The sequence below is a fragment of the Balaenoptera borealis genome (genome assembly GCF_965194805.1).
Source record: "Balaenoptera borealis genome assembly, chromosome: 15".
Classification (NCBI taxonomy): domain Eukaryota; kingdom Metazoa; phylum Chordata; class Mammalia; order Artiodactyla; family Balaenopteridae; genus Balaenoptera; species Balaenoptera borealis.
Window position 1 is genome coordinate 33,401,950 of NC_138871.1, and position 26,974 is coordinate 33,428,923.

At 35.5% G+C, this 26,974-nt stretch overlaps 1 protein-coding gene across 7 annotated transcripts in view; it reads right to left on the bottom strand.

Moving 5' to 3' along the window:
- The window catches only part of APLF (aprataxin and PNKP like factor), a 91,859-nt gene that overhangs the window by 7,768 nt on the left and 57,117 nt on the right, over positions 1 to 26,974 (bottom strand). For 5 of the 7 annotated variants that reach the window (XM_082356377.1, XM_082356381.1, XM_082356378.1 and 2 more), the window contains exons 7-9: positions 21,131 to 21,486; positions 16,165 to 16,290; positions 1,799 to 1,845 (exon numbers count right to left, since the gene is read on the bottom strand). In XM_082356377.1, the coding sequence (XP_082212503.1) occupies positions 1,799 to 1,845; positions 16,165 to 16,290; positions 21,131 to 21,486 (529 nt within the window). The remainder of the gene's footprint in view (positions 1 to 1,798; positions 1,846 to 16,164; positions 16,291 to 21,130; positions 21,487 to 26,974) is intronic. The other 2 variants (XM_082356382.1, XM_082356383.1) reach the window with 2 other exon arrangements.

Genomic DNA, 26,974 nt, shown 5'->3' on the forward strand with positions numbered 1-26,974 from the left:
ATAATAAATGAATAAATGAGTGGATGAGTAAATGAATTGTTACATAAATCAGATTAAGATCTTGGGTAATGTTAAACTTTAAAGATTTGGGAAATAAGAAAAACAAGTATGTTAGAATTTTATTTTAGATATCTCTAAATTAAGAAATATGAGACCTCAACATTTAATATTTTAAATACCCCAGACACCTTAATTTATAGGTTTTTAGAGTAGGAAGAGATATTCTGACTATATTGCCACATAACAACTCTTGAAAGTATATTAAATGTATAAGGCTAAACTGTTACATTAAAATATCATACTTAAAAAAAAAACCTGTCTTTCCAACAAAATAAACAGTTTTTCTTAAGAAAAGTTAATTGTTCTAAAGATACGTTCTTCATTCAGAAGACACTTCAATGATAATTCAAAGAGATTTTTCAAAGAAAATTCAGACACTTTTAACTATGCCATATGATGAATATTGACGGTTTTAGGAAAATGGTTCCTAGTTCTGTAAAGACATACAAATGTGTCAAATGCTCTTTCATGGGGCAGTGTTGAAATTTGTCAATAAAATAGAGTTTTAATCAAATATTATTACATTATTGTTCAAAGGAAAGTTAATTTAACAACCATAAATGCTATAGCTTTAGATACAGCCCCAATAAAGTATAACATATAAACTCCGTACCATATTAGCTCAGATAAAGTGATTAAATCTGTATCTGGAGTATTAAAGCACTGAAGTGTGTTTCAATAAGAAAGAGCAAATAGAATTCCCTTGTGGTGAAATTAATTATTTTTATCACTTGGTTACAAGTTGGCTGTGTTTATACATATACAAAGGCAAGTGGGCATAGCCTGGATAGTACATTTTATTCTCTCCCTCTGTGGGCATAAATACTGGATGTTGAATTGGCCTCTGCATTATATAAATGATACGAAGAAGCCAGAATTTGTTAAAGGGAAAAAATATTAGAGTTCAGAAGCAGGGGAAACAGAAGGTAAAACAGACTGATGTAAACAGGACTGACGGTCATTCGATAGTTGCATCTCTGGTGTCTATCTCCCCTTCTCCTTCCCCAAAACTAGTTTCTACTGGGGATCCCTGTGGTTCTGAAGAAAGGGACTCTGCCTTGGTTCCAAGGGTGGAACAAACTAATCAGTGGTCACAGTGATTAATTCAAGAATAAGAATGTAACCTAACCCAGTTTAAAAAAAGTTAATTTTATGATTTTTCCTAGGAATAGCGAGAGTCAAAGTTGTTCTCTCTCTCTCCCCTTACATGTAAACATGGGGAGTTTACCATGTTAAATGGAGTTTAGCCAGTTGAATAAGGATGCATATAGTTCCTTGGTGGGGAGAGGAGCCAGTCTTAGGATAAAAATCACCCCTCTAAAGACAGGATGATGGAAGGAAATTGGGTTGTTGGTGACATTACTGACATTATTAATGAGCCAAAGCAACAAATCTTGTCTAATCTAGCCTTACTTCTGGACTTTTCAGTTATAGAAGCCAGTATGATCTCTTTATCATTTAGGCCAGTTTGAGATTTTGTTTTAAGGTACCTGCAAACAAAAGAATCATAACAGATACCAAGGCAAATATATATTGTTGGACAATGATTATATAAAACATCTGCTATATAAAAACTCATCAGTTATTAAATCTAAGAAAATTATTAAAATCAGCAATTCAACAAATTCACAGAAGCAGAGATTTAAAAAATTCACAATAACTGGAAATTGTATCTAGGTTTAACAGGAGAATCCATTTGAAGGTTTCATTTGGAGTTTCCTGAAGTAAAATTACTTACCTGGAAATGTATTATGTCTATATTCTATCTTGTGCTGGGGATTCTTCCTTAAAAAAAAAAAAAAAAAAAAAAGGGGGGGGGGCGGAAAGAAAGAAAGCAAATATAAGGTCTAGTTTGACAATCACTGAAAAGGAATAGGACTATTTAAATTAAACTAGAGCACTCATTAACCTATGAATAAAATTAGCAGTAAACCTCTTATTGAAAAGCATTTGCTTTGTTATTGTTGTTGCTGTTAACTATAGTCACCGTGCTGTACAAAGCATTTGCTTTTTAATTACAACATTTACTGAGTGCCTACTCCATGCCAGGCATACTTCTAGATGCAAAGACACAGTGATGAACCAGATAAAGTGCTGCCCTCATGACTGACATTCTACAGAAAGGCAGTATGAGACAAATAAAATATAATACAATATACTGTATTTCTAAAATGTCAATGCCATATATCACATATATAAAGATATGAGGTAAATTAGTATATAAAGCATATAACACAAAATATCAATTTGTGTGTGTGTGTGTGTAATATCTAAAAGGATACTTCTAAGGCTCTTCTAGAATCCAAAGACAAAAGCATGTAAGTCATGTCTCTCCAAAGAACACCAATCAACTGTTATGAGAAAACAAGAAAGTCAGTTTGCATCGAGAAATTTATAATAACATAACCCAAAGTCAAACAGAAACTACTGTTTGAATATCTACTTTTGATTATATATATTGATGATCGCTTCTATCATTTAATTAGACAAATGTTTGGGTACACTGTGTATACAACACATTCTCCACAAAGTACAAAACTACCCAGGCAGTAAAACCCCAAAGCAGCAACTGGTTGATCATGACCCACTTGGTGGGTACCTTTCTCCTAGGGGACTGACAAAGGAGAGCCAGGGAGCGCTGACAGTAGACATGTGCTGAGGTATACAGTTCATATGAAACTGTTGTGAGGATTCAGGAGTAATACACAATAAGTCCTCCGTTTAAGGGTGTAGTAGGTGGTAAGTAATTAATGTTAGCCATTGATTCACTCATCAGTGGTCCAAGAATTAGGCATGGGACACTTATTACATGCCAGGCTCTGTGTCAGGTGTCAGCGACATTTCTTATTGCTAATATCTCTTCTTTTGGGGTAACTCTTCCTACAATATGAGCATTAAACACAGTACGAGAGTGCAACCACACAATTAACTGGGGTCATAACTCAATAGTTTTGAAAAGTGGAAAAAAGATTCCCCAAAAGATTGTGTGTTTGGGGTAATTAACCCAAATTTGACCTTTTGATGGAAAAGAAACTTCAAAGTTGAAAGAAATAAACTGGATAAATTAAACATGATGAAGGGAGTTGCAAATGAACAAAGCTGCCATGATGCTTTGTGGGAAGATCTTTCCTTACTGAACATGCTGGCACAGGTCATTAACTGGTTTAATTCAGTCTTTATTAAAGTACAATTAATGTTGGACATCAGGGGAGGTAGAACAGAAAAATGGGGGACATTAATACCAAAGGTATTTTTCATCAATAATCTGGAAAAAATTGCTGATCCTTTGAGATTGCTTTTGGTAACCTTTCTAAAATCTTTTTTTTTTTTAATTGTGGTAAAACATACTAGTAACTTTTTATTTTGAAAAAATGTCAAACTACTGAAAAGTGGCAAGATTAGTACACAGAAATTCCATATATCTTCATCAAGATTCTTCAAGTGTTAACATTCTACACAGATGCCTCATTATTATTATTATCTATCTACAGTCATTTGAGATTTAAAGGCTTTTTCTCCTTCCTTTTAATACATGTTTGCTTCAGGTACCAAGAAGTCCTAACCTCTTCCCTGCTTTGCCCTTAACAGAGCAGGATTATTGAAAAGTTCAATATGGTCTTAATTGTTTGCTACTGGAGCCTCCTTCAAAAGCTGCTTTAGAAACTTTCAAGTAACTAAATGTCAGACTTTAAAAACAAGTATAGAAATGAAACCAAGTGAGTTAATGGAGACAAGTACAGTTGTGTACCAAATACCAGTTAAAAGACTGTGGACATCCACTGTCAGGCTAGCAAGATTGAAAGGAAGAGTAACTTTTTTAAAAGGCCAAATGAAGACACAGTATCAGGATTGACATGTATATATTAATATGTATAAAATAGATAACTAATGAGAACCTGCTGTGTAGCACAGGGAACTCTACTTCACTGTACAGTAGAAACTAACACAACACTGTAAAACAACTATACCCCAATTTAAAAAAAAAAAAGAAAGAAACCATGGTGGGGATGGAGGTAATGGTTCAACCCAAAAGTTGCAGAAGGTGGTTCCCCATCATCTTGGTACACATCCACAGGTGCACTCATATACTCCATTTACATAATCTAACCTCACACACTACCTAGGAAAAGGCAAGCCATTTCAGAATAAACGAATAGGGAAAAAAGTTTACACTGGTATATTGCAAAAAGGAAGAGCAGAAATATGTGTTATGAAATTTTGTGCTCAGAGAATTTCAGCTCCATGTGCAGATTCCCATCTGCCTTAGAGGGGGAAAAGCTGTTTCTCTGAGGTTCTGCTAATAGCTTCCATCCTTTCCTAAGAGAACTTGCTATTTTCATTAAAAGGCAGATGTTAAGACTGCAATGTAGACCAGAAGAAACTAGCTGAGTTGGTACTTTTCCACATTTAACTTAGAGATCAAACTTCCAATTTAAAACAAAAGTATTAATTAATTAATATCAATAGAGATTCTGCTGGTTAATTCATTGAAAATGAAGAAAAAATATCCTCTGGGACAGGTTCAAAAGTTTCCTGTTTTGGAGTATTTTCAAAAATACTTTATTCTTTCTTGATGCTATAACTCACAGAATAGATAGACTTCAATAAGAAAATGAGCCAAAGCAGAAACAAAAATGTATCATCACATTTATGTGCAAAAGCACATACTCAAAAACAAATTTTAGGCATGTTTTGTTTACATAGCAATTTAAATGTTAAGTATTCTGAATGTTAAATTATCCTCTCCTTCAAGGTCCCTCCACCTTTATTTGTAGCCCAATCCTTCATTTCTGCTTTTGGAAAAAAGTTTTTTATTTTTTGCCATTTATAGGCACTTGCTCACAGCCTTTTTTTTTTTTTTTTTTAACATCTTTATTGGAGTATAATTGCTTTACAATGGCATGTTAGTTTCTGCTTTATAACAAGGTGAATCAGTTATACATATACATATATCTCCGTATCTCTTCCCTCTCGCGTCTCCCTCCCTCCCACCCTCCCTATCCCACTCCTCTAGGTGGTCACAAAGCACCAAGCTGATCTCCCTGTGCTATGCAGCTGCTTCCCACTAGCTATCTATTTTACATTTGGTAATGTATATATATGTCCATGCCACTCTCTCACTTTGTCCCAGCTTACCCTTCCCCCTCCCCGTGTCCTCAAGTCCATTCTCTACATCTGCGTCTTTATTCCTGTCCTGCCCCTAGGTTCTTCAGAACCTTTTTTTTTTTTTTTTTTAGATTCCATATATATGTGTTAGCACACGGTATTTGTTTTTCTCTTTCTGACTTACTTCACTCTGTATGACAGACTCTAGGTCCATCGACCTCACTACAAATAACTCAATTTCGTTTCTTTTTATGGCTGAGTAATATTCCATTGTATATATGTGCCACATCTTCTTTATCCATTCATCTGTTGATGGACACTTAGGTTGCTTCCATGTCCTGGTTATTGTAAATAGAGCTGCAATGAATATTGTGGTACATGTCTCTTTTTGAATTATGGTTTTCTCAGGGTATATGCCCAGTAGTGGGATTGCTGGGTCGTATGGTAGTTCTATTTTTAGTTTTTTAAGGAATCTCCATACCGCTCACAGCCTTTTTGCCAAGAATATTCTTCTAACTCTACACTGCTTGTCTAAGTACCTTGTGCAGGAAAACAACTCTGATAATTACTGGGAAATATCTCCAGAACATCTTGTCCATATCCACTGTTTGGTACTTACCACATAATTTCTTATACTGTCATCTAAATTTTCAACACAAATGTTTGTGTGTGTGTGTGTGTGTGTGTGTGTGTGTGTTTGCGTGTGCGTATTATCTCATCATCTGTCAAATGAGCTGCTGGAGGTCATGGGTTTTTCTTACATTTTTGAATATCTTTTATAGCACTTACAAGAGTACCTTTTACAAGGTGGCACTCAACTATATTTTTTATAAATTATCTACCTACTACAATATAATCAACTCTTTTCCTTCAAAAAGAGTTTTTTTTTTAATTGAGCTTTTACATAGTTTCCAAAATGATCAAATATTTTCTATTTTCCTATTTAAGAGGAAAAAAGACACTTGTTTTTGCTACCTATAGCATTATTTCTTAAGAAAATGATTGTTGAAAAAAATTTGAAAGAATCATTTGCGGGACTTCCTTGGTGGCGCAGTGGTTAAGAATCCAACTGCCAATGCAGGGGACACGGGTTTGATCCCTGGTCCGGGAAGATCCCACATGCTGCAGAGCAACTAGGCCCGTGTGCCATAACTACCGAGCCTGCGCTCTAGAGCCCGTGAGCCACAACTACTGAGCCCACGTGCCACAACTACTGAGCCTGCGCCCTAGAGTCCGTGCTCCACAACAAGAGAAGCCACTGCAATGAGAAGCCCGCGCACAGCCACGAAGAGTAGTCCCCGCTCCCCGCAACTAGAGAAGCCCCCGCACAGCAAAGAAGACCCAACGGAGACAGATAAATAAATAAATTAATTAATTAAATAAAAATGTCAATCTTTAAAAAAAGAAAAATCATCTGCAATACGAACCAAAGTTTAAAATTCTCATTGGTTGGTACAAAACACGATTTCTAATAACTTCTAGACTGATGAGTTTTCCTACATTAATGTTAATTTTTTTTTTTTTTTTTGGAAATTGTAATCCATGGATAGTGATGTTTTTAGAAGTCTATCCTTTGAAAGGCAGTTTTTCTGTTGGATATAAGCCAAAGAATGCCTATTCTCATTAGGCTGACAAGAATGTCAATGTGCTGAAATTGCTCTGCATTCACACCTACAAAGTTAATGATCCAAGTACTCGCGGAAGCTTTTTACACAAACCTAGGACTAAAATATGTTAGAATTTCCTGCCATTAACAATTCATATTACTTCCGCAGGAAACAATGAAAATCCGACAACCATATTAAGCAGACTCCACTGCAATCAGGTTCCTGAGATACTGACTGCTCAGCATCATAGGACACTTAGCTCTAGTCAATCAATCACTCCGGTTAACAGGAACACAGAGTGTCCTTCACAGACGCTTAAGAGACAGATGCCACTGTGACTTGGACTAGTTCTCATCTGGCTTGTTAAACTTTAGATCACCGGCATTATGCTGTGGAAGGGGTTCAGGTTTCGAGATCAGAAGAACCAAGTCTGAATTCAAACTACACTGTTTACTGGTTATGTGATTCAGGGCAAGTCCTGTGACCAAGTCTCCACTTCCTCATCTGTAAAGCAGGGAAAATACTGCCTACCTCACACAGGGTTGTTTGAAGCATTAAATGAAGTGATGTACATAAACATTTGTAGGCCATTAAGCATTTTACAGGTGTCAACTATTTTTATAGAAACAGAAATAATTTTACTTTAAGATAGCCAACAATGTCTAAAAATTCTATGTGCCAGTAAAAGTAATTGCCAACTAATACTAGAAAGCTGAATTTTTCCTTCAATAATACATATAATTATTTTTGTTGAATATTTCCCCAATTGCATTTCACATATTTATAGAATATTTTATAACATTTGCCCATGCATATCCTATTTTTAAAAATCAGTTATTAATAATAAAGCACAAAGTCTTTTTCATATAACCCTGGGTTAAGGCTAAGTGGCAATACTGTACAGCTCTTTGGGGACATATGAACATCTGAAATAACTTTCAAGGACAATGCAAAATTCCACCCAGGACTTTTTCCTAATAATGAATGGAAATACTTAGAATTCATTCATAAAAGATTTACATCAACCTTTTCCACAAATAGCATTTTCTGTAACTCAGCAGGCCTCAAAATCCTGATTTTTGACTTTTTTTTAATCTTTGGGTTCTAAAGATAGACGTATACACGCATAACTACACCAGGTTTTTATGAGCTGTTACATTTTAAAATATACATTTTCCAAAGCATTTCTGGTCTTAATGATATAGACACATGAATAACAAATACATATCTGAAGGAAGAACACTAAGAGAAAATAAAAAATGTCTTCAAATCTGCTATGGCCCTAGGGTATTTGGAAAAACATAGATTTGTATAGCTCAAGGAGAATGAGGGAGAAGGAAAACAGTAGGCAATGAAGTCAGAGAAGAACTTGTAAGCCATGGTAAAGAGTTTTGTGGGAGGCTATCGGATGATTCTGAGTAAGAAATCAACATGATATGACTTATTTTTAGAGAATTGCTCTGGTTGCTGTGTGGAAAATGAACTATTAAGGGGCAAGAAAAGAAACAAGGATATCAGTTAAGAAGCTATTGCGGTACACCAGGTCAGAAATGATGGTGGTTATGACTAAGACGACTGAAGTAGAGGAAGTAGGAAATGGTCAGGTTCTTAACGTATTTAAAGGTTGAAATGGCAAGAACTGCTGATGGATTGAATGCGTTATGTGAAGAAAAGAGAAGAATCAAGGGCACGTCTTGGTTTGGGGCCTAAACACTATGTGAATGGTGAAGTCATTTACAAAGGTGGAGAACACTTGGGAAAGAGTTGTTTTCATGACAAAAATCAAGAGGTCTGTTTCTGATATAAGTTTGACCTATTTTACAACCAAGTGCAGGCATTTAAACATTTGAGTCTGAAGCCATTACCCTGAATTAGCTCACCTAGGGAGTAAGAAGGGAAAGGATCAAAGAACTGAACCCTGGGCTCAGCAATAATTACAGGTGGGAAAAAGGAGGCAGCAAAGAAGGCTAAGGAAGAGTAGCCATGAATGTAACTGATCTGACTTTATGAATATGACTATATTTCTCTCTGTTCTAGATTTCCCCACTATTGAATGGAGGCCCCCAGAGCACAAATGATCCAACCTTCTTGTTTTCATGAGGAACTGAAGCCTAGGAAAATCAAACGACATTCAAAGTTTTGCTACAGAATTGGCATAACCATAACTAGAACCTAAGTCTGCTAATTTAAAAACCCATTATCTCTCCATCATAAAGAGCTACCTAAAGATTAACTAGGCAGTGACAAGAACAGAATAATAATTTTTATTTTTGTTTACTTCCAAAAATTTGATAACTTAATACCAAACCTATCACTCAAAATTTTAAAATGAACCTAAAGTACTGTTTTACATCAACTTCTATAAAACTGACTAGTACATCAGATGCTCAATATCCACTCAATGAATAAATGATCATACTATATGTTTGTTTTCATTCCAAAATAATTTATCTTGCACTTCTGAAATTCAACACTTATTTTAAAACCTAAAGCAAAAACATGAATCCTATGTTTTCAAATATTTAAGTCTCAAATTTAGGAGAAAAAGGAAAATTAACAAATATGGTCTGTATTAAATACTGAAAGAGTAAGCCAGCATAAAATAAGAGAAAGTAGTCAATCTGCTAATTGAAAGTCATTACAATTTACTATGTCTGCCAAGAGAGCTCTGAAAATTTGTATACATGTGCAATTAACACTAAATATAAGAAAAACAAACATTAATATGAAAGAGAATGTATATTCAAATAAAGGAGAAAGAAAAACAAAACCACAGAAGACACTCCAGCACATTTTGTCAAGGCTATATGACACATTACATGTCAAGTAGCAATGTTGTTACTGCTACCTCTTTTTTGTTGTTGTTACTGCTATTTCTAAATGAAGTTAAACAAAAATTTATAGCCAAGTCTCAGGTAAAACTGTGCAGCCAGCGATTAACATTTACTGTAAGATACTTTCTTCTAAGATTGTATTCTTAAACATGATTGAAAAACCGTAAGCATGGCAAGTGATGACAGGTTACTTCCTATATATGCAGAGCCTATAAAAATGCGATCAACTTTGATTATTCTTAACTACAAATAAAATAATCGACAGTCTCACATGACTGATTCTGGGAATCTCAACTACGAGGCAATTAGAGTTTCCCTATTAAAACCTATTTATTTTGCCTCAAATAATATAATATGAATTTACACTAAACACACACATTCCTATTTTTTTATTAAGCAGCTTTTAAAAATCAGTATCTTGTAGTTTAAGGTGTACATTTGCATATAGGATCAATTAAGATAATACTGCAATAACTTGAAACACTTTGAAAATAAAAGAGAAAATAGCAAAAGACTAGATCATAGCTCTAAATCTGGATCAACAAATAAAAAAAGATAGTAATTTTAATATCAACGAATTATGCTTGTGGCAAAAACACTTATGTTTTTTCACACTATACAGATCATATTGCAGATTCACTACAATCAGAGCACTTATAGCTGATCACTGATACACTTCCTTATGTCATCCCTCTTAGAAGGTATTATAATTAATAAAAAAAAAATGGGGCATTGGCTTCTGGAAAACATGAAGGCAACAACACTTTCATTTGTATAATACATGCCTGCCTAAGGTTTTATAAATCTAAGACAATATACGTGTTTGACTTTACATTTTTACACTAAGCTGGTTGAAGATGGATTCTGTTCATTTTAGTGTATACATATTCTAAGTTTAGTGCTTAATTTAACAAATAAGAACAGGAGTAATGCACTGAAAAAAATCCTATTATGCACCAGAGGAAGTGAGTCAGAGGCAAGCACAGCAATCACTGCATTACCCTGGGCATTAAGTATCTAATGTTCTAATTTAGACAAGTACCTTAAGCTAATCAAATGCATTAAACAGAACGAGTCTTCTGACAGGCTGCAGTGTACAGCGCAAAGGGAAAAAAACTGGTTAAATGCGTGAGATACTGAAAATGGTAACAACTAGTTCTTTCAAATTATCATTTTTCAAGTTGATTTAATTTTGTTAGATTTTTAGAAGTATAATGTCAGAGAAAATATTAATAATGCCTGTAGTTTTAGAAAAAATAAAATTTAATAATTAAAGATCCTTTTTTCAACATCAACCTCCTATATTATATGGGCTATGGGAATCTTTATTTTTACTATAGAATACATTTATTAATATGTGAGCCATATCTGTTTTTCTATTTTACTCATGTTTTACTCATTGGATGAAATGTCTGAAAATCAGGTATACCCATGTATGTACAGTTTTATGTTTGCATATTTGCTCTCTAGTGATAAAAACTTTGACCATAGATGACAATACTTGTAACTACAAAACAATACCATATAAATTTAGGTAGCTGATACAGTATAAGATTAAGATTATTTAATGTATTATACAACATTTGAGATCACCTAGATTTATCAAAACGAGAAACTGACTTGGACACATTCAAGGGATTAGAAGGTAAGATTGGGAAGCAAACAAATTAAAAGCCAACCTAGTATTTCACTTGAGAGAATACTTGTTTTTACTTGAGAATAATTCTTATCCTGTTTTGTGAAGGCAAATTTTTAAAGATAAAAAGCAAACAAAGATGTTTCAGCTCATGAATTTCATCTCTCTTCCAAATGTGTCAACCATCATGGAATACAGGCTTATCACAACTTTACTTTTAGAACATATATATCTTTACTTTTCTAAATATATTAATTTCTGGCTGATTTCGTGGGTTATTTTATGATCAGTGAGGCTTCAATATTTTTCTTCTATGGCTACAGGAAAAATCTGGCATGCATTTACATAAAAACTTGCTTTTAAGCAAGCTAATTTAGAACATTTTATCATTCTGATACAGTAGGCTTATATTCTAGCGCTGTTGAAACAAACATCTAGGACCAAGATGGAGCCACTCCTGCCTAGGGTGCCATGTCAGCAAACTGAAACTTAAGATAACTTTCAGGTCCCTGTAAATGCTCTGCTTGACCAGAGACACCGTGTATCCAGTCAGCCAATCCCCACAGGCCAAACCAACTCTAGGCTCTATACTTATTTCTTTGTTCCTTCTCACCCCAAACAAGGTTGACTATGGGGCCCCAGTCAATCAGACATTTTCTATTTTCCTCTTCCTTCTTCTTTATTCTTCATCCTATAAAAACCTCCTGTCTTCTGCCCCATGTTGCACTTCTCCAAATGGAGACTGTCTGCTTCATAAAGTGTTAAAGTTAATTTGTATCACCCAAACTGTCTTCTTTAAATCATTTTTTAACAGCACTAAACAGTATATGGCTAAAAAAATAAGTTATTCTTGCAAATCAAGATTGTTAAAGAAAAAATAGCTCACAACATTATATCAATTTAGTTATAGAAATGATACAACATAAATTTACTAGATGTGTTTTTTGCCTAACTAAAAATGATAATGTGACAAGAAAGGATATATAAATATATATCATGCTTCTATAATCTAGTTTCTAGTATCTTGTTGATTTGAAAAATTCACGATTTCTTCAAAGTACTTTATCTGGGTTTTGCTTTTTTTTTTAACTCCAAAATATTATTTTGCCATGTGGCTAAAAAGGCAAGCACTATCAATACTTTAGAAGCGCTAACAATGGTGGAATCAGGCCACAACACAGAGAAATGCTGGACTGGAGGAGGGAGGAGACTTGGTTTTGAGCTCGCTAGCTTTGCAGTCTTAGGCAACTCAATCTTTCTTTGTTTCCATTCCCTTATTTGTAAAACAGTAGTCAGAGTAAGCAATCATATCTAACATTCTCCAAGAGTCTCTCTGAACTGTAATTAAAATTAATGAGGGAGAAAAAAATCTTAAGATTTTATCTTCAAGTGGAAACAAGGACACCAAGCAGCTCAACAGATGAAAAAGAAAAATACAATATACATACATGTAAATATATTTAGATATAGATATGAAAGTTTCTACTAGTACATGTGAGTCACTGGCCTTTGAATAATTTCTCTTGACTACTCCCTACCCTGCCCCCATTTAAAGAGACTGATGAAATAAAGGCAGCAATTTTTGACATCATTATTCTTAGCAAGGCTTTGCATTTTGTTTTTATTCTCCTTGAGAATAGGCATATTTGTATTTTGCTTCTGAAAAGGGTGCAGGACATCATGGCAGACCAATACTCTTGTTTTAACAACTAGAAAAAAAACCCTGATACATGGTTAAAAATATATTTATGAGAGAATTGTGGGAGCAATGAGAATTTTATATTATCTAAAATTCCAAAGAGGAAAAAGTCCTTCCTAGGTGAGCTGACAATAACTGGCTCCTTTCTTCCGTAGAAGCCTTTGACAATTCTTAGTGTGGGCTAAGGATAAGATTTGGACCAAGTGGAGGCACACTATTTTAGGAAAGAGAAATTAGTACAGCTTATCATGATCTCATGGAGTTGTCACAACAGTCTAGAAACTAAAGGAACCCCAAACACAAGGCTGATTTTTCCCAAGAAATATTTGCTGAGTTCCTCGGAGGTCTGAGAGGCTTAAGTTCTGAATCTGAATCTTCAAAAAGGCAGAGTGAAATCTCTAACTCAGGTAGTGTTTCAGAGATAAAGTACTACTAGAAGTAAGAGATCTGTAACGAACACATAACTAGCTTCTAACCATCAATTATGAGGAAATACAATGGAACATAATGAATGACAATTTGGTAATGCAATCAGCAAAATCCAGACTAAGGGACACTCCTCAGTACAAATGGTCAGCTTTCTTACACAAATATATTGCAAGGGAAAAAACAAAGAGGAACCTATTGATTAAATAACTTAAGAAACATGGCCACTTTCTGTCATACATGGACCTTAATTGGATCTGGATGCAAAGATACAAAAGGAAAAATAAATATTATGAGACTATAAGGGAATTGGGATACCTGACAGAATATTGAGATATTAAAGATTTATTTAATAATGGTATCATAGTATTGGGTTGGCCAAAAAGTTCCTTCGGTGTTTAAAGTAAAAATAAAAGACGTATTTTTCATTTCCACCAAGAACTTTACTGAACAACATATTCACTGTTTTGTTCCACTACCATCTGGCATTTTTCAGGCAACTTCATAATTCTATCTTCTCAAAACTTTTTACCTTTTTGAGCAAAGAACTGTTCCAGGTGCCTCTTACAGTCTTCCAGGGAACTGAAATTTTTTCCATTAAGAGAATTTTGTAAAAACCGAAATAAATGGAAATCTGAAGGTGCAATGTCTGGTGAATATGGCGGATGAATCAGAACTTCCCAGCCAAGCTCTAACAGTTTTTGCTTGGTCATCAAAGAAACATGCAGTCATGCATTATCCTAAAGGAAGATTATGTGTTTTCTGTTGACTAATTCCGGATGCTTTTTGTCAAGTGCTGTTTTCAGTTGGTCTAATTGGGAGCAGTACTTGTTGGAATTAATCGTTTGGTTTTCCGGAAGGTGCTCATAATAGAGGACTCTCACCATATACACAACATCACCTTCTTTGGATGAAGACCAGCCTTTGGTGTGGTTAGTGGTGGTTCATTTCACTTGCCCCACAATCTCTTCTGTCCCACATTATTGTACAGTATCCACTGTACAAAAAAAGTGTACAGTGTACACTTTTCATTGCCCATCACAATTTGTTTTAAAAACAAAACGTTTTTGTTATATTTAAGTAGAGAATTGCATGCGGAAAAAAGGTCAAGGAGGATTTTTTCGCTTAACTTACGTGGAACCCAAATAAGGTGACATATGGTCACCTTATCTTTGATAAAGAAGGCAAGAATACACAGTGGAGCTCAATATCAAAAAAACAAACAACCCAATCCAAAAATGGGCAGAAGACATAAATAGACATTTCATCAAAGAAGACATACAGATGGCCAAGAGGCACATGAAAAGATGCTCAACATCACTAATTATTAGAAAAATGCAAAGCAAAACTACAATGAGGTATCACCTCACACCAGTCAGAATGGCCATCATCAAAACATCTACAAACAATAAATGCTGGAGAGGGTGTGGAGAAAAGGGAACCCTTCTGCACTGTTGGTGGGAATGTAAATTCAGCCACTATGTAATACAGCCACTACAGAGAACAGTATGGAGTATGGAGGTTCCTTAAAAAACTAAAAATAGAACTACCATATGACCCAGCAATCCCACTACTGGGCATATACTCCGCCTTCTTATTGAAAACCAAATCATAGAAATAACAACAATTTCAAAAACGGCAGTAGGTTCAGTAACCTGTATTCCAAAATTATCTAAGAAAGACAGTTGTCTAGAATTAAAGCTCTCTAAGAATGGAATCCTACTTCTTTCTTTGGTAGTTTGATTTATTTCAAGTTCATTCATTCATTCAACAAAGTTGCAGATAAAAAGTCCTTACTGGAGGGACTTCTCTGGTGGTCCAGTGGTAAAGAATCTGCCTTCCAATGCAGGGGACGTGGGTCCAATCCCTGGTCAGGGAACTAAGATCCTACATGCCACGGGGCAACTAAGCCCATATGCCATAACTACTGAGCTTGTGCTCCTCAATGAGAGAGCCCACGTGCTGCAAACTACAGACCCCATGCACTCTGTACCCTGCGTGCCACAACTACAGAGCCCACACACCCTGGAGCCTGAGCGCCACAACTAGAGAGAGAAAACCCGTACTCTACAACTAGAGAAGCCCGCGCGCCACAAGGAAGAGCCCGCACCGCAACAAAAGATCCTGCACACCTCAACAAATACCCCACATGCCGCAACTAAAACCCAATGCAGCCAAAAAAATAAAGAAAATAAAGAAATAAAAAGGAAATAAATAAAAAAAGAAATAAAGATGCTTAAAAAAAAAAAGTCCTTACTGTCAAGGAACTTACTGTCTGGAGGAGAAGTCAATCCAGGAAAGAACTAAACACAATCTCATGAGATAAATTCTACTGTGCATGATACAGACGAGTACAAGATGCTATGGAAGGAGAGAGGGGAGGTACTGTTTCCTTTTAGGATTGAGTTTCATGGGCTGGCAAGAATGGTGGACTGGCAGGCGTTGAGGGAGGCAGAGATAACATCCTGAATTGATTTATGTCAAACTAAGGAGTCTGCATAGAAGGTATAATGGGGTAGCACTGATAGCTTTTAAATTATCTGATTTACACTTCAGAAAGTTAGAAATGAGGAAAAATTTTAGGCATTTATAATGTTAATAACTTCAACAATTTAGAATTATCTAAAAGAAACATTACAATCCTACCTATTAACAAAATGAAAACCTATTACCTACAGAAGTTTAAAAACTAAAAGTTAAAGGCTTGAGATGAGAAGCTTGCCTGCAGTTTCTCCTGAATAAGTAACAGAGATTAAGCAGAAAAGGAGTATAACCAAACACTTCAGGTTTACGTACCTATAACAAGATGCTCCATAGGGACATTCGGGCCGGTCATCAGCCTCACCTTGACACGTGATGTGTACACCTCCATAATCACTATCACCAGGGTGACTGAAGTGTTGAAAATGGACAGGATTCTTCCTATGAGAGTGATAAACATACTGTCAGAAAAAATAATTAATAGGATATAGTAGACTTCTAGATAAATTAGAAAAAAATAATTAATAGGATATAGCAGGAAACCAAACAATACACATCTGATTATTCTAGAACGTGAACCAACATGCTACATGACATTTAGTCAGTGCAGAACTCTCATGGTAGCAAAATAAATTTCTGGTGACATGGGGAAGACCATGAATGCCAACGGACAATCTGCAAACAGTACTTTATATAGGCTATATGCAACAGAATATACAGGATAATATAAATAGTATAAGCATACATAGCTTTTAAAGACTTTTAATAAAGTGAACACATCTACACTCCCTCTGCTAAGATAAAAAACAATATTACCAACATTCTAGAAGCCCTGCATGTCCCCTTCGAATCATTAAACCCATTTTACTACCCAAAGGTAACCACTATCCTGTCATCTGCAACAGTGTTTCTCAAACTTTTAAGTCTCAGGAAAAAAACTATTAAAACTCCAGAGAACTTTTATTTATGTGGGTTATTTAACCTATTAGAAATTAAAAATGAGAAATTTTTAAAATAAATTTAATTTATAATAGTAATAAACCCTTTACATATTATCATAAATAGCACATCTTAATGTAAATACCTATCTTCCAAAAAAATTCGTGGAGACATTGTTTTATACTTTGGAAATTTCTTTAATGTCTGGCTTAATAGAGGGCATCTGAATTCTCCTCCTATCTGCTTCTGCATTCAATCATTAACACAAATCATGTAGCCTCTGGGAATACTGTACACTTGTGAGTGAGAGAATCAGAGTGAAAAAGGCACACACACACAAAGTATTATTATGAAAATGGTTTTGGCCCAACAGGTTTCCTAAAAGCATCTTGGGGACCAGGACCTGCAAGGGCCTCTGGAACATACTTTGAGAAGCAATGTTACAAACAACATATTAGTTTTTCCTATATTTGAATTAAAATGGAAATATATAGTATGTACTTCTTTGAGAATGATTTTTTATGTTTGTATGATTACTCCACGTTACTTCATGTAACAGTAGTATACTTTTATTACTGTGTAACATTCCACTGTATGAAAGTGCTATAATTTATTTGTCCATTCTACTATTAATAGACTTTTGGACTCATTCTAGTTATTGGCTTTTATAAATAATACTGCCGTGAACATTCTACTTTTGGCGTACTGTTAGAAGTAATAAACTAATTCAGCAAAGTTGGAGGATACAAAAATCAACACCCAAAAACCAGTTGTGTTCCTATATAATTGTAATGAACAATCCCGAAAGGAAATTAAGAAAACAATTCAATTTACAATAACATTTTAAAATAAGATAGTTAGGAAATAAATGTAAGGAGGTGAAAGACATACACAGGTTTAATTTCTATTAAAGAAGACACAAATAAATGGAAAGACATCCCATGTTCATGGAATGGAAGACTTAATATTGTTAAGATGTAAATACTACCCAAAGCAATCTACAGATTTAAAGCAATCTCTATTAAAATCCCAATGACATTTTTTTGCAGAAATAGAAAAATCCATCCTAAAATTCATGTGAAATCTCAAGGGACCTCAAATGGACAAAACAATCTTGAAAAAGTTGAAGGTTTCACACTTCCTGATTTCAAAACTTATTACAAAACTACAGTTATCAAAACAGTGTGGTACTAACATAAAGACAGGCATATAGACACATGGACGAGAACAGACAGCCCAAAATAAACTCTTGCTTATACGGTCAAATGATTTTTCAACAAAGTTGCCAAGACCATTCCAAAAGGAAAGAATACTCTTTTCAACAAATGGTGCTGGAAAAAGAGGATATTCACATGCAAAAGAATGAAGTTGGACACTTCCCTTACACCATATACAAAATTAACTCAAAATGTATCCAAGACATAAAAGTAAGACCTAAAATATAAAACTTCTAGAAGAAAACGGGGAAAGCTTCATGACATTGGATTTGTCAAAGATTTCTTGCCAAATGCAAAGGCAAGAAATGTAAAAGTTGCCTAAGTTCCATGAGACTGCCCAAAACTCTGCCTGTCCTTTTAGCCCTCAGTCTGGAACACTAAAAAATTGGCAAATGTCACAAGAGAAAAGGAAGCCTCAAGGTCCTGACTGCCTCTAATGTTCTCAAGCATGAGTGTTCCGCTTTGCTAGTTGTTTTCAGTGGGAGCTTTGGTCCTCAATAAGACACATCACCTTTATTAGAGATAAAACCCTTATTTTATAGACTATTAACTCATAATTTATATGACCTTATGGAGATAAAATCTACAAGTTTTAATTAAGGTATAAATTTCTTACAAGTTAATAAGAGACATTTCAATTTCTGTCCAATTTTTAAAAGCAGTTTACTAATGGAACCATATGCTATTAAACAGAAAAACTATATGGCCCCAGAAGAACAAAATTTTCAAAAAGAAGTTTTTGGAAGCAACAGTTTCTATAAAGTTAAATGCTATTTTGTTGTTTTTTCGTTTCACAAAGGATTGAAATAAGATGTGACTGCTTTAGACAGGTTGAATTTGAAGTGCCTGTGATTTAAGTGGTGATTATCTGGATGTAAAATTTAGTACAGAAATCTGTGTTGGAGATACAGACTTGGGAGTTAATACTGTAACATCAAGGGAGTGAATAAGACTACCCCTGAGCAATAATTTTCTATTAAGACAGAACATGTAAATAAATAATTAGAAATCAATGATTAGATAGTAAATATCAGATCTAATATCAAATATTAGAAAGTGTACGAGGAAATGTTGTGTAGAATAGAAGATAAGCAATTTAGGGAAGAATGAACATGTTAGAAAAGGACTAAGAAAGGAACTGAATGTGTCTTTAAGCAGGACAGGAGAGAGGAAACGGGAACAGCACATCCAAAGGACCTAACAATAGCATGACAGCATGGTGCGTCCAAAGAATGACTGGGAGTGCAGGGTCTTCTAGACTATGCTAAGAAATCTGGCCTTTAGCCACTGAAGGATTCTGTAAAAGAGAGTAATATTGTCAGATTTTTTTCTCTCTCTTCTTTCTTATCTTTGTTTTTATTTTCTTAGCCAGATCATTCAGGCAACAATGAGGAAGGAATATGAACCTGACAGAAAGTTTAGAGACTTAGGAGATGATTCACTTGTCCCAGAGAGATCATGGCATGAGCTAAAGCAGTAGCATTGAGGCTGGAGAAAAGATACATTTAACTGATTGTTAAGATGGATGTATATAACAAGAACTCAATATAGGTTATTTTCCCCCCTTTGTTACAAATATAAACATTTTGTTTTAAAGATTTCAGTGGCAAATATTTCTCAGGTATTAATTACGTATATCAAAATTAGTGAAAAAGTAAAAAAACTATTCATAAGCTATGACTGGTTAAAACTAACGTGTATCATCATCAAATATGTATGAATTCATTATGATCTTGATAAAACATTCAATCACATTTAACAAAGACAAATACCAGCCAAACACTGTTATGGACTGAATTGTGTTCCCTACCCCCAAATTTATATGTTCAAGCCCTAACCCCTAATGTGACTATATTTGGAGACAGAGCCTTTAAAGAGATAATTCAGATTAAATAAGGTCATGAGGGTAGGGCTTTAATCCAAAATGACTGATGTCCTTATAAGATGAGGAAGAGACTCCAGAGATGTGCATGCACAGAGAAAAGGCCACGTGAGGTCGCAATGAGAAGGCACTGTGTGCAAGCCAAGGAGAGAGCCTGCAGGAGAAACCCAATCTGCCAACACCTTGATCATAGGCTTTCAGCCTCCAGAACTGTGAGATAATAAATTTCTGCTGTTTAAACCACCCAATCTGTGGCATTTTGTTATAGCAGCTCTAGTGAACTGATACAGATACCAAACAGGATTTTTCAAAAATCCAAAATAATAGAAGGTTTATATACTTCCATTTCACAAGTTTATTAATTATGTTCCATATGCAGGACTAAGGCCATTGCAAATAGACAAAATTGTGAATAAACGCATAAATTATAATTGTTGAAATTGAAAAATATAATTATTCAGGTGTTATAATGGCACTGCATTTTAAAGAGAGATACAATGAATGAGAAATTAACAGAATATGTGATATAAATATGCTATCGAATAGAAGACAAACTGTATTAGAATGTACTCATAAGATACTTGGTTTGATAAGTTGGAATGGCAAAGAAATACTTCTGAAATAGGGCTGGGTAATTATAAACATGCTAGAATAAACAGAGAGAAACTATAGCCTAAAACTAATTCACAAAGCATGAAATTAGAAAATATGGTACAGTGTTATCAAATGAAGTAAGTATAGGAGTAACCAATCAATCCAGAAAATATATATTCAGTTGTTTTAGAAGGCATCACAGTGACTCAAAAGCACCATTAGAAAAATATAAAGGAAAATGCACAAATATAAGATGCTTAAACACAACTTAGAATTCTCTTGAGAGTTATACTGTATACAGCAACTCTTTATGAAGCCATCTTTCCAACATCTAAATAAGACATTACATAAGCAGGTATTTCGATCTGAGTGATTCTGTTTTCAAGTCTGGATTCCCCAGTTCAGATCCCTGTATTAATCAGTATATCTACAATGAAACACTTAATCCCCCACAATATTTTAAAAGCCCCTAGCAGGATTTGCCAGAATGTATACTGAGAAAGTGCAAACCAGGAGAAACATGATAAAGCTCCTAACCTTTAGGCCAATGGGTTTTATTAGGCTTTTAACACACTATAGCATGTATCTACATAGCTATTATGCTGTTGAAGTAATGGAATTATATGCTAGCTGTAATTTTACTTCATACCTGTAGCAGTTTGCCCCATACATGCAGGATGTCCTCTTGACCTTGTTTTCTTCAGAACCCTGTGGAACTGAACCAGCTGCCTTTGCAAGCAAAGTTTCAGGATCGGAGGGATCAGAGCCAGACTCAGGATGAGATCTTTGAGGCTCGTCATGGAAGGACTTGCCTTGGGCACTCAAACAACTCTCAGAACAACTCCTCGCCTTGCTGTCTTTATTTGCTGTTCCCTTAGTGGTGATTTTATGTTCAGGAACCTTACCAACTTCCTCTACTGGGATTTCATTTCTCTGTGCATTAGTCATCATGTTATTTACCTCTGTGTTATCTAACGTGATTGCAGAAAATGACTGTGACATTTCCTATAACACAAATCAGAAAGTAAATAATAAATAATAAAGCATGTTTCAAAAGAAATATGTAAATTTAAGCATAAAAGTGTGAAACTACAAGGTTCATGCAATATGTATATTTTAAAACTTTAAGATTCACATTTTAAAGTTATTAAAAATACCATTATCTCTGTCTCTAATTTAATAACTTTGAAATAGTCTACTGTTGTTAGAAAAGGAATTTATAGCTGTATCAAACCTTTACAATCGTGTCAAACATTCAGTGAAAAATAACCAGAAAAATACAAATGAAACATAATGCAACAGTTGCTTTCATTTGAATATAATCTTTCCCAAAAAACCTACTAGGCTCTTAAATTTCCTGTTCAAGAATGTGTCACCAGGGCTTCCCTGGTGGCGCAGTGGTTGAGAATCTGCCTGCCAATGCAGGGGACACGGGTTCGAGCCCTGGTCTGGGAAGATCCCACATGCCGCGGAGCAACTAGGCCCGTGAGCCACAACTACTGAGCCTGCGCGTCTGGAGCCTGTGCTCCGCAACAAGAGAGGCCGCAATAGTGAGAGGCCCGCGCACCGCGATGAAGAGTGGCCCCCACTTGCCGCAACTAGAGAAAGCCCTCGCACAGAAACGAAGACCCAACACAGCCAAAAATTAATTAATTAATTAATTATTTTTTAAAAAACTAACAAATGTTCAAGTACAATTGGTGTCTTTAAAAAAAAAAACAAAACAAAAGAATGTGTCACACTCTTATGCCCTGTTCTTATAATTTCTTATAAGTTACTGTAATACTTTATTTCTACCCTCTAAATATAATCATGATTTTTTTTCCTACAGCTGAATGATGAAATTGCTCCTCCTTCACAGAAAAATTTGCATTAAGTTATGAGCAACTTAGAAAATAAATGATTCCTTTGAAGTGGTAGGAATATGAGTTTCAGTTTAACCAATTAAAGGCATCTTAAATCAAGTAAATATTCTCATTAGCACTACAGGACCTTTTTTAATGTGTACTTACCACCAGTAAGTACAAAGAGTAAGCCTAGTCTTATCCTATTAAAAATGACCTCTTAATTACTTATACTTCCTGTGGAGTGACAACATTGCTCAGATAAACCTCAGTCCTCCTGGTAAGGATGTGATGACCACGTACTAGATACACGTGAATGTTCACTCCCATGTATAACTAAGAACTCATGTATGCTGGCTGTCTTCCAGAAAAAGCTGGTTTTAATGTTATGTGATATCTAACAGCTCAAATTTCTTGAGAAGGTATCAGCATGACTTTTTTTTAGACTAATTACTTAGGTGTTTTGATAGGTTTTTCTTTTCTAAGAAACACAGTATGCCAACTTTAAAATGTTATCCAAACTGACTAAAGACCTTGCAAAAAGAATCTAGATCTAATCATGGCTCTCGTATAGTAGGTAATAGATAACCAATCATGTGACTACCTCTTGGAGCTGGCCCTCAGCTGGTGGCTTTCATGCCACATCCCGCTAACATATACACTCTTTCCTCCGAAGCTGCTCAAGTACACCCCAATTTCATCTCCCTCTGCTACAGGACCAACTAACACATGCCAGGATCTGGACCTGGCGGGGGTGGGGTAACAGAGCAATTCTGATCCACCTCCCCACTTGGCAGCCCCCCCACTGGGTCAACGCTCACCAATTTTCTTTTTTTCTGTTCAGACAGTAATGGGGTAAGTCAGCAAATCCACTGGCTAAGCAGGTCCAATAAAATGTCAGTCTCTTTTTCCTGTTGGTGTCTCAAAATGCCACAATAAATTCTCTTAGAGCACATCTCTTCTCTTGATTCTAGAAAGGGAGAAAATAACTTCTTCCCCCAAACACAGCCCTCTCCCAGATCTTAAAACCTCCTTGTCTCTCAGTTCTCTTTGTATAAAGCCTGGGGGTGGAACAGTGAATACTTCTCACCCCTTTCAATAAGCCCCACAGGGAAAGTCTAGCTCTCACTGCTGGGGGGCTCCTTTCAAACATGAGCTACTTAACAGTACTTCTGTCCTCAGTGTTGGGCCTCAGCAACAGTTTTGTTGACAATAGGGAAAAATATCCCATTCAACGTCCTGTCACATTTAGTATAGGGGGAAAAAAAACGACACAGCTAGGGAAATGGTTAAATAAAGTAGAATACATTCTTACTATGAAACACTGTGCAGAGGTTGAGAAGAATGAGGTAGATCTACATATATCTAAGGATTTTTAAAATTAAACAATATATATATACTATGATTCCATCTAGCTTGTAAAAAAAAATTCCCTATATATCTATGTGAGTACTTACTTGTGTAAATCCAAATGAAAAGATTTAGAAGGATGCAAACCAAAATACCAGTAGGCAATAAGACTGAAGGATGAGGCAAATTAAGATTTTCATTTTACTTCACATGCGTCTGAATAGTCTAATTTTTGACAATAAGCATCTACTATATTACCACTTAAAAAATGAAAGCAAACCAAAGAAATGAAATAAAAGATATGAAATGTAAAGCATCATATTTCAACTCCCTCTACTTCCATGAAATGTAAAGAAGGATTTGTTTTTTTAATATCTTCACGAGGAATATGTTGAACATGTTAATTTATTCCAAAAGAGAAAGGAGTAATAAAGTCACAGATATCAATACTATGGATCAGGGGCTCTCAAATATTTTAAGAGGCATAAAAACTGGAATTCATAATGTTCTTTATGGAACTCCATGAAATATTGATATTCAGTAGGCCCTTGGCATTCAAGAATTTAACATTTGTGGTTTCAATTATTCATAAACGGTCTCAAAAATCTATTACATGCAGTAATTTGTAAGTTTGCTGAGACATAAATTCGTACTGTGCCAATTATAAAACTCATGAGCCAGAGCAAGTCACTGAACTGGCAAATGAGAGAAGAGGAAAGATGGAGGGTGCTCTGTACTTGGAAGAAGTAGGGGAAGGCAGAGAGCTCCACATTTTATGGCACCCACATGGCTTGTGTCCTAGATGAGAGGAAAATGTGAAGAATGAAGTGTGGGAGGCTAGAGATTCATGACAGAAGAGGCAGACCTCCTACACTTTGTAAAAATACATGCTAGAGACCTCAGGGACCGGGGAGCATGGAGCTAATGGAAGGTGACCCTGGTGCTTGAAGGTGGCTAAAATGTACCATATTAAGGCTATTAAAGTAGCCTGTTAACTTGCCCAATAAGCCCTCCCTCGTCCCTCAACCATCTGAAGTTGTTTTTTTTTTTTTGGCCCCGCCATGCAGCCTGTAGGATCTTAGCTCCCCAACCAGGGACTGAACCAGGGCCCATGGCAATGAAAGCACAGAGTCTTAACCACTGGACTGCCAGGGAATTCCCCATCTGAAGTTTTAATACACTACAAGGGACAGGATAAAGAACTTTCCCCGATACAAGTTCAATGAAGTAATTTGTTGTTTCCAAGCTGCCCTTGGAAAGAACGTCTGTGCTAATAAATTGCCTTAAAACTCCTGCATCAATCCCATTAGCACCCACATGCTAAGGACTAAAAACTCCTAAACTCCAGCCCCAGCCTCACTCTTGAGCTTCAGACTCATATATTCAACCACTAGCTGGACATTTCTTCCTCAATATCCTATGCACCTCAAACTCAAAATGTCAAAATTGAAATCCTCCCTCTGTATTCTGTATTCTGGCCATAGTTTTGGCCAATATAATTTATCTATTCGTTCTAACCAGAACCTTGGAAGTCTATCTTTCATTTCTTCTTTCCTTCACTTTCCCCAGATCTAAGCAACAAGTGCTGCAGTTTCTTAAATATTTCTCTAATCCAATGCCTTTGCATCATCCTTAATGTCAATGCCTTGGGTCAGAGTCTCTTCATTTCATGACACTGTCAGTGCCCTTATCCCCCATTTTTATCTTATTCTCTTCCAACCTCTCCTCTGAAGAGCTGGCTTATGTAGTCCTCCTCAAGGCTCCCATAAAAATCAATGTGTTGTCACTTTATTTTAGGATTTGAATAATGTCCCCCATAAAACTATTTGCTTCTTATCAACTATGTCTTATTCATCTTTATTCATTTAATCCCATATTCTAGCATACTGCCTTGCATATAACAGAAAGACTGCTTTAGTGTAATGATTATTAGAATGGTCTTTGAAATAAAAGAATCAGATTTTGAATATCAGCTTTGCTATTTCCTAACCTTTGACCTTGAACAAGTTGATTTAAACTTTCAGACTCCCCTGGTCTGTAAACCAGGGATATTATCAACCAACTTTACAGGATTTTCTAAAAATTAAATGAAATAAATATATCTTAGTACTGGGTCTAGCCGATAAAAAGGGCTCAATAAATGACTGTGGGTGTTTTTTCTGTTCTTGTTGTTAATAGCATTATTAATGCCACCATATTACTACTATTTGTTCAATGAACGCTTGTTAAATGAATGAATAATTGAATGAATGAAAAGATGTTTCTGTGGGACTGATCAGAGGCATGCTATAAATGGTACAACCTAAATGGCCGATCAGGAGTAAAGGATATAGGATTCTTTGATGCAGTAAACAAACACTAAGGAGCTCTGGGGGATACAGTCTTACTTAAGAGATAGCTATGTAAATAAGAGTTACACTCTTCACCTCTCCTGTTATTTTGGTCAGCCAAGCCAAGAATCTAGTATACTCAAGACAAATGAAGATACTCTTAAAATATCACCTCCCTACCAGCTTTCAGGAATAAACAACCTATTTTTGGTAATGTTTCAAAGATTGTATTGAACATCTAGATCTTTTGATATTCCTGATAACTTAAAATGCTTTCTTTCTGAATAACCTTGATTGCAGTCCTTACAGTTGGCAGAAAAAGTTTGACCTTTCTTAAAGGTTCACTTGTGATTATCAAACTTTATGGGTTGGTATAAACATAGGGAAAAGTGTATACTACAGATTTTCCTCCAAAAAAATATTTCTCTTCTTGGAAAAAAAAAGGGCAGTTATATTGATATTGAAAAAAATCAATAAAAAGAAACCTCAGTTAAATAGTCAGGATCCCAGAAAATGGAGCTCTCATGCCCTGTAATGACAGCAAAGCCCAACAGAAAGAAGACTCCTCTTCTTTCCTGGCAATGATTCAGCCAATAAAAAGCCATGGACTCTTAGTTTACTATAGTCCGCCAACCTCCTTTTCCTCTCTATAAATGAGTTCTCCTTCCCTTGTAAAGCGAGAACTTGCAGCACATGGCTTGCCATGGTTATAGACCTCGAATTGCTGATCACAAATAAAACCATTTCTGCTGAAGAAATATCTGGAAGTCCATTTGTTTTAGGTCAACATTTTGGTGGCCTGTACGGGGATCAGAGAAGACCCCCAATAGCTCCAGGGCTGGTGAGCAAACAGGTGCAGTCCCCACAATTGAGCCCACTGTGCTCACTGATTTTTCTCGCAGACCTTGGAGTTTGAAGGTACATGTTTCTCCAGGATCCGAGCTCATATCCTTTTTGCATTTGAAGCTC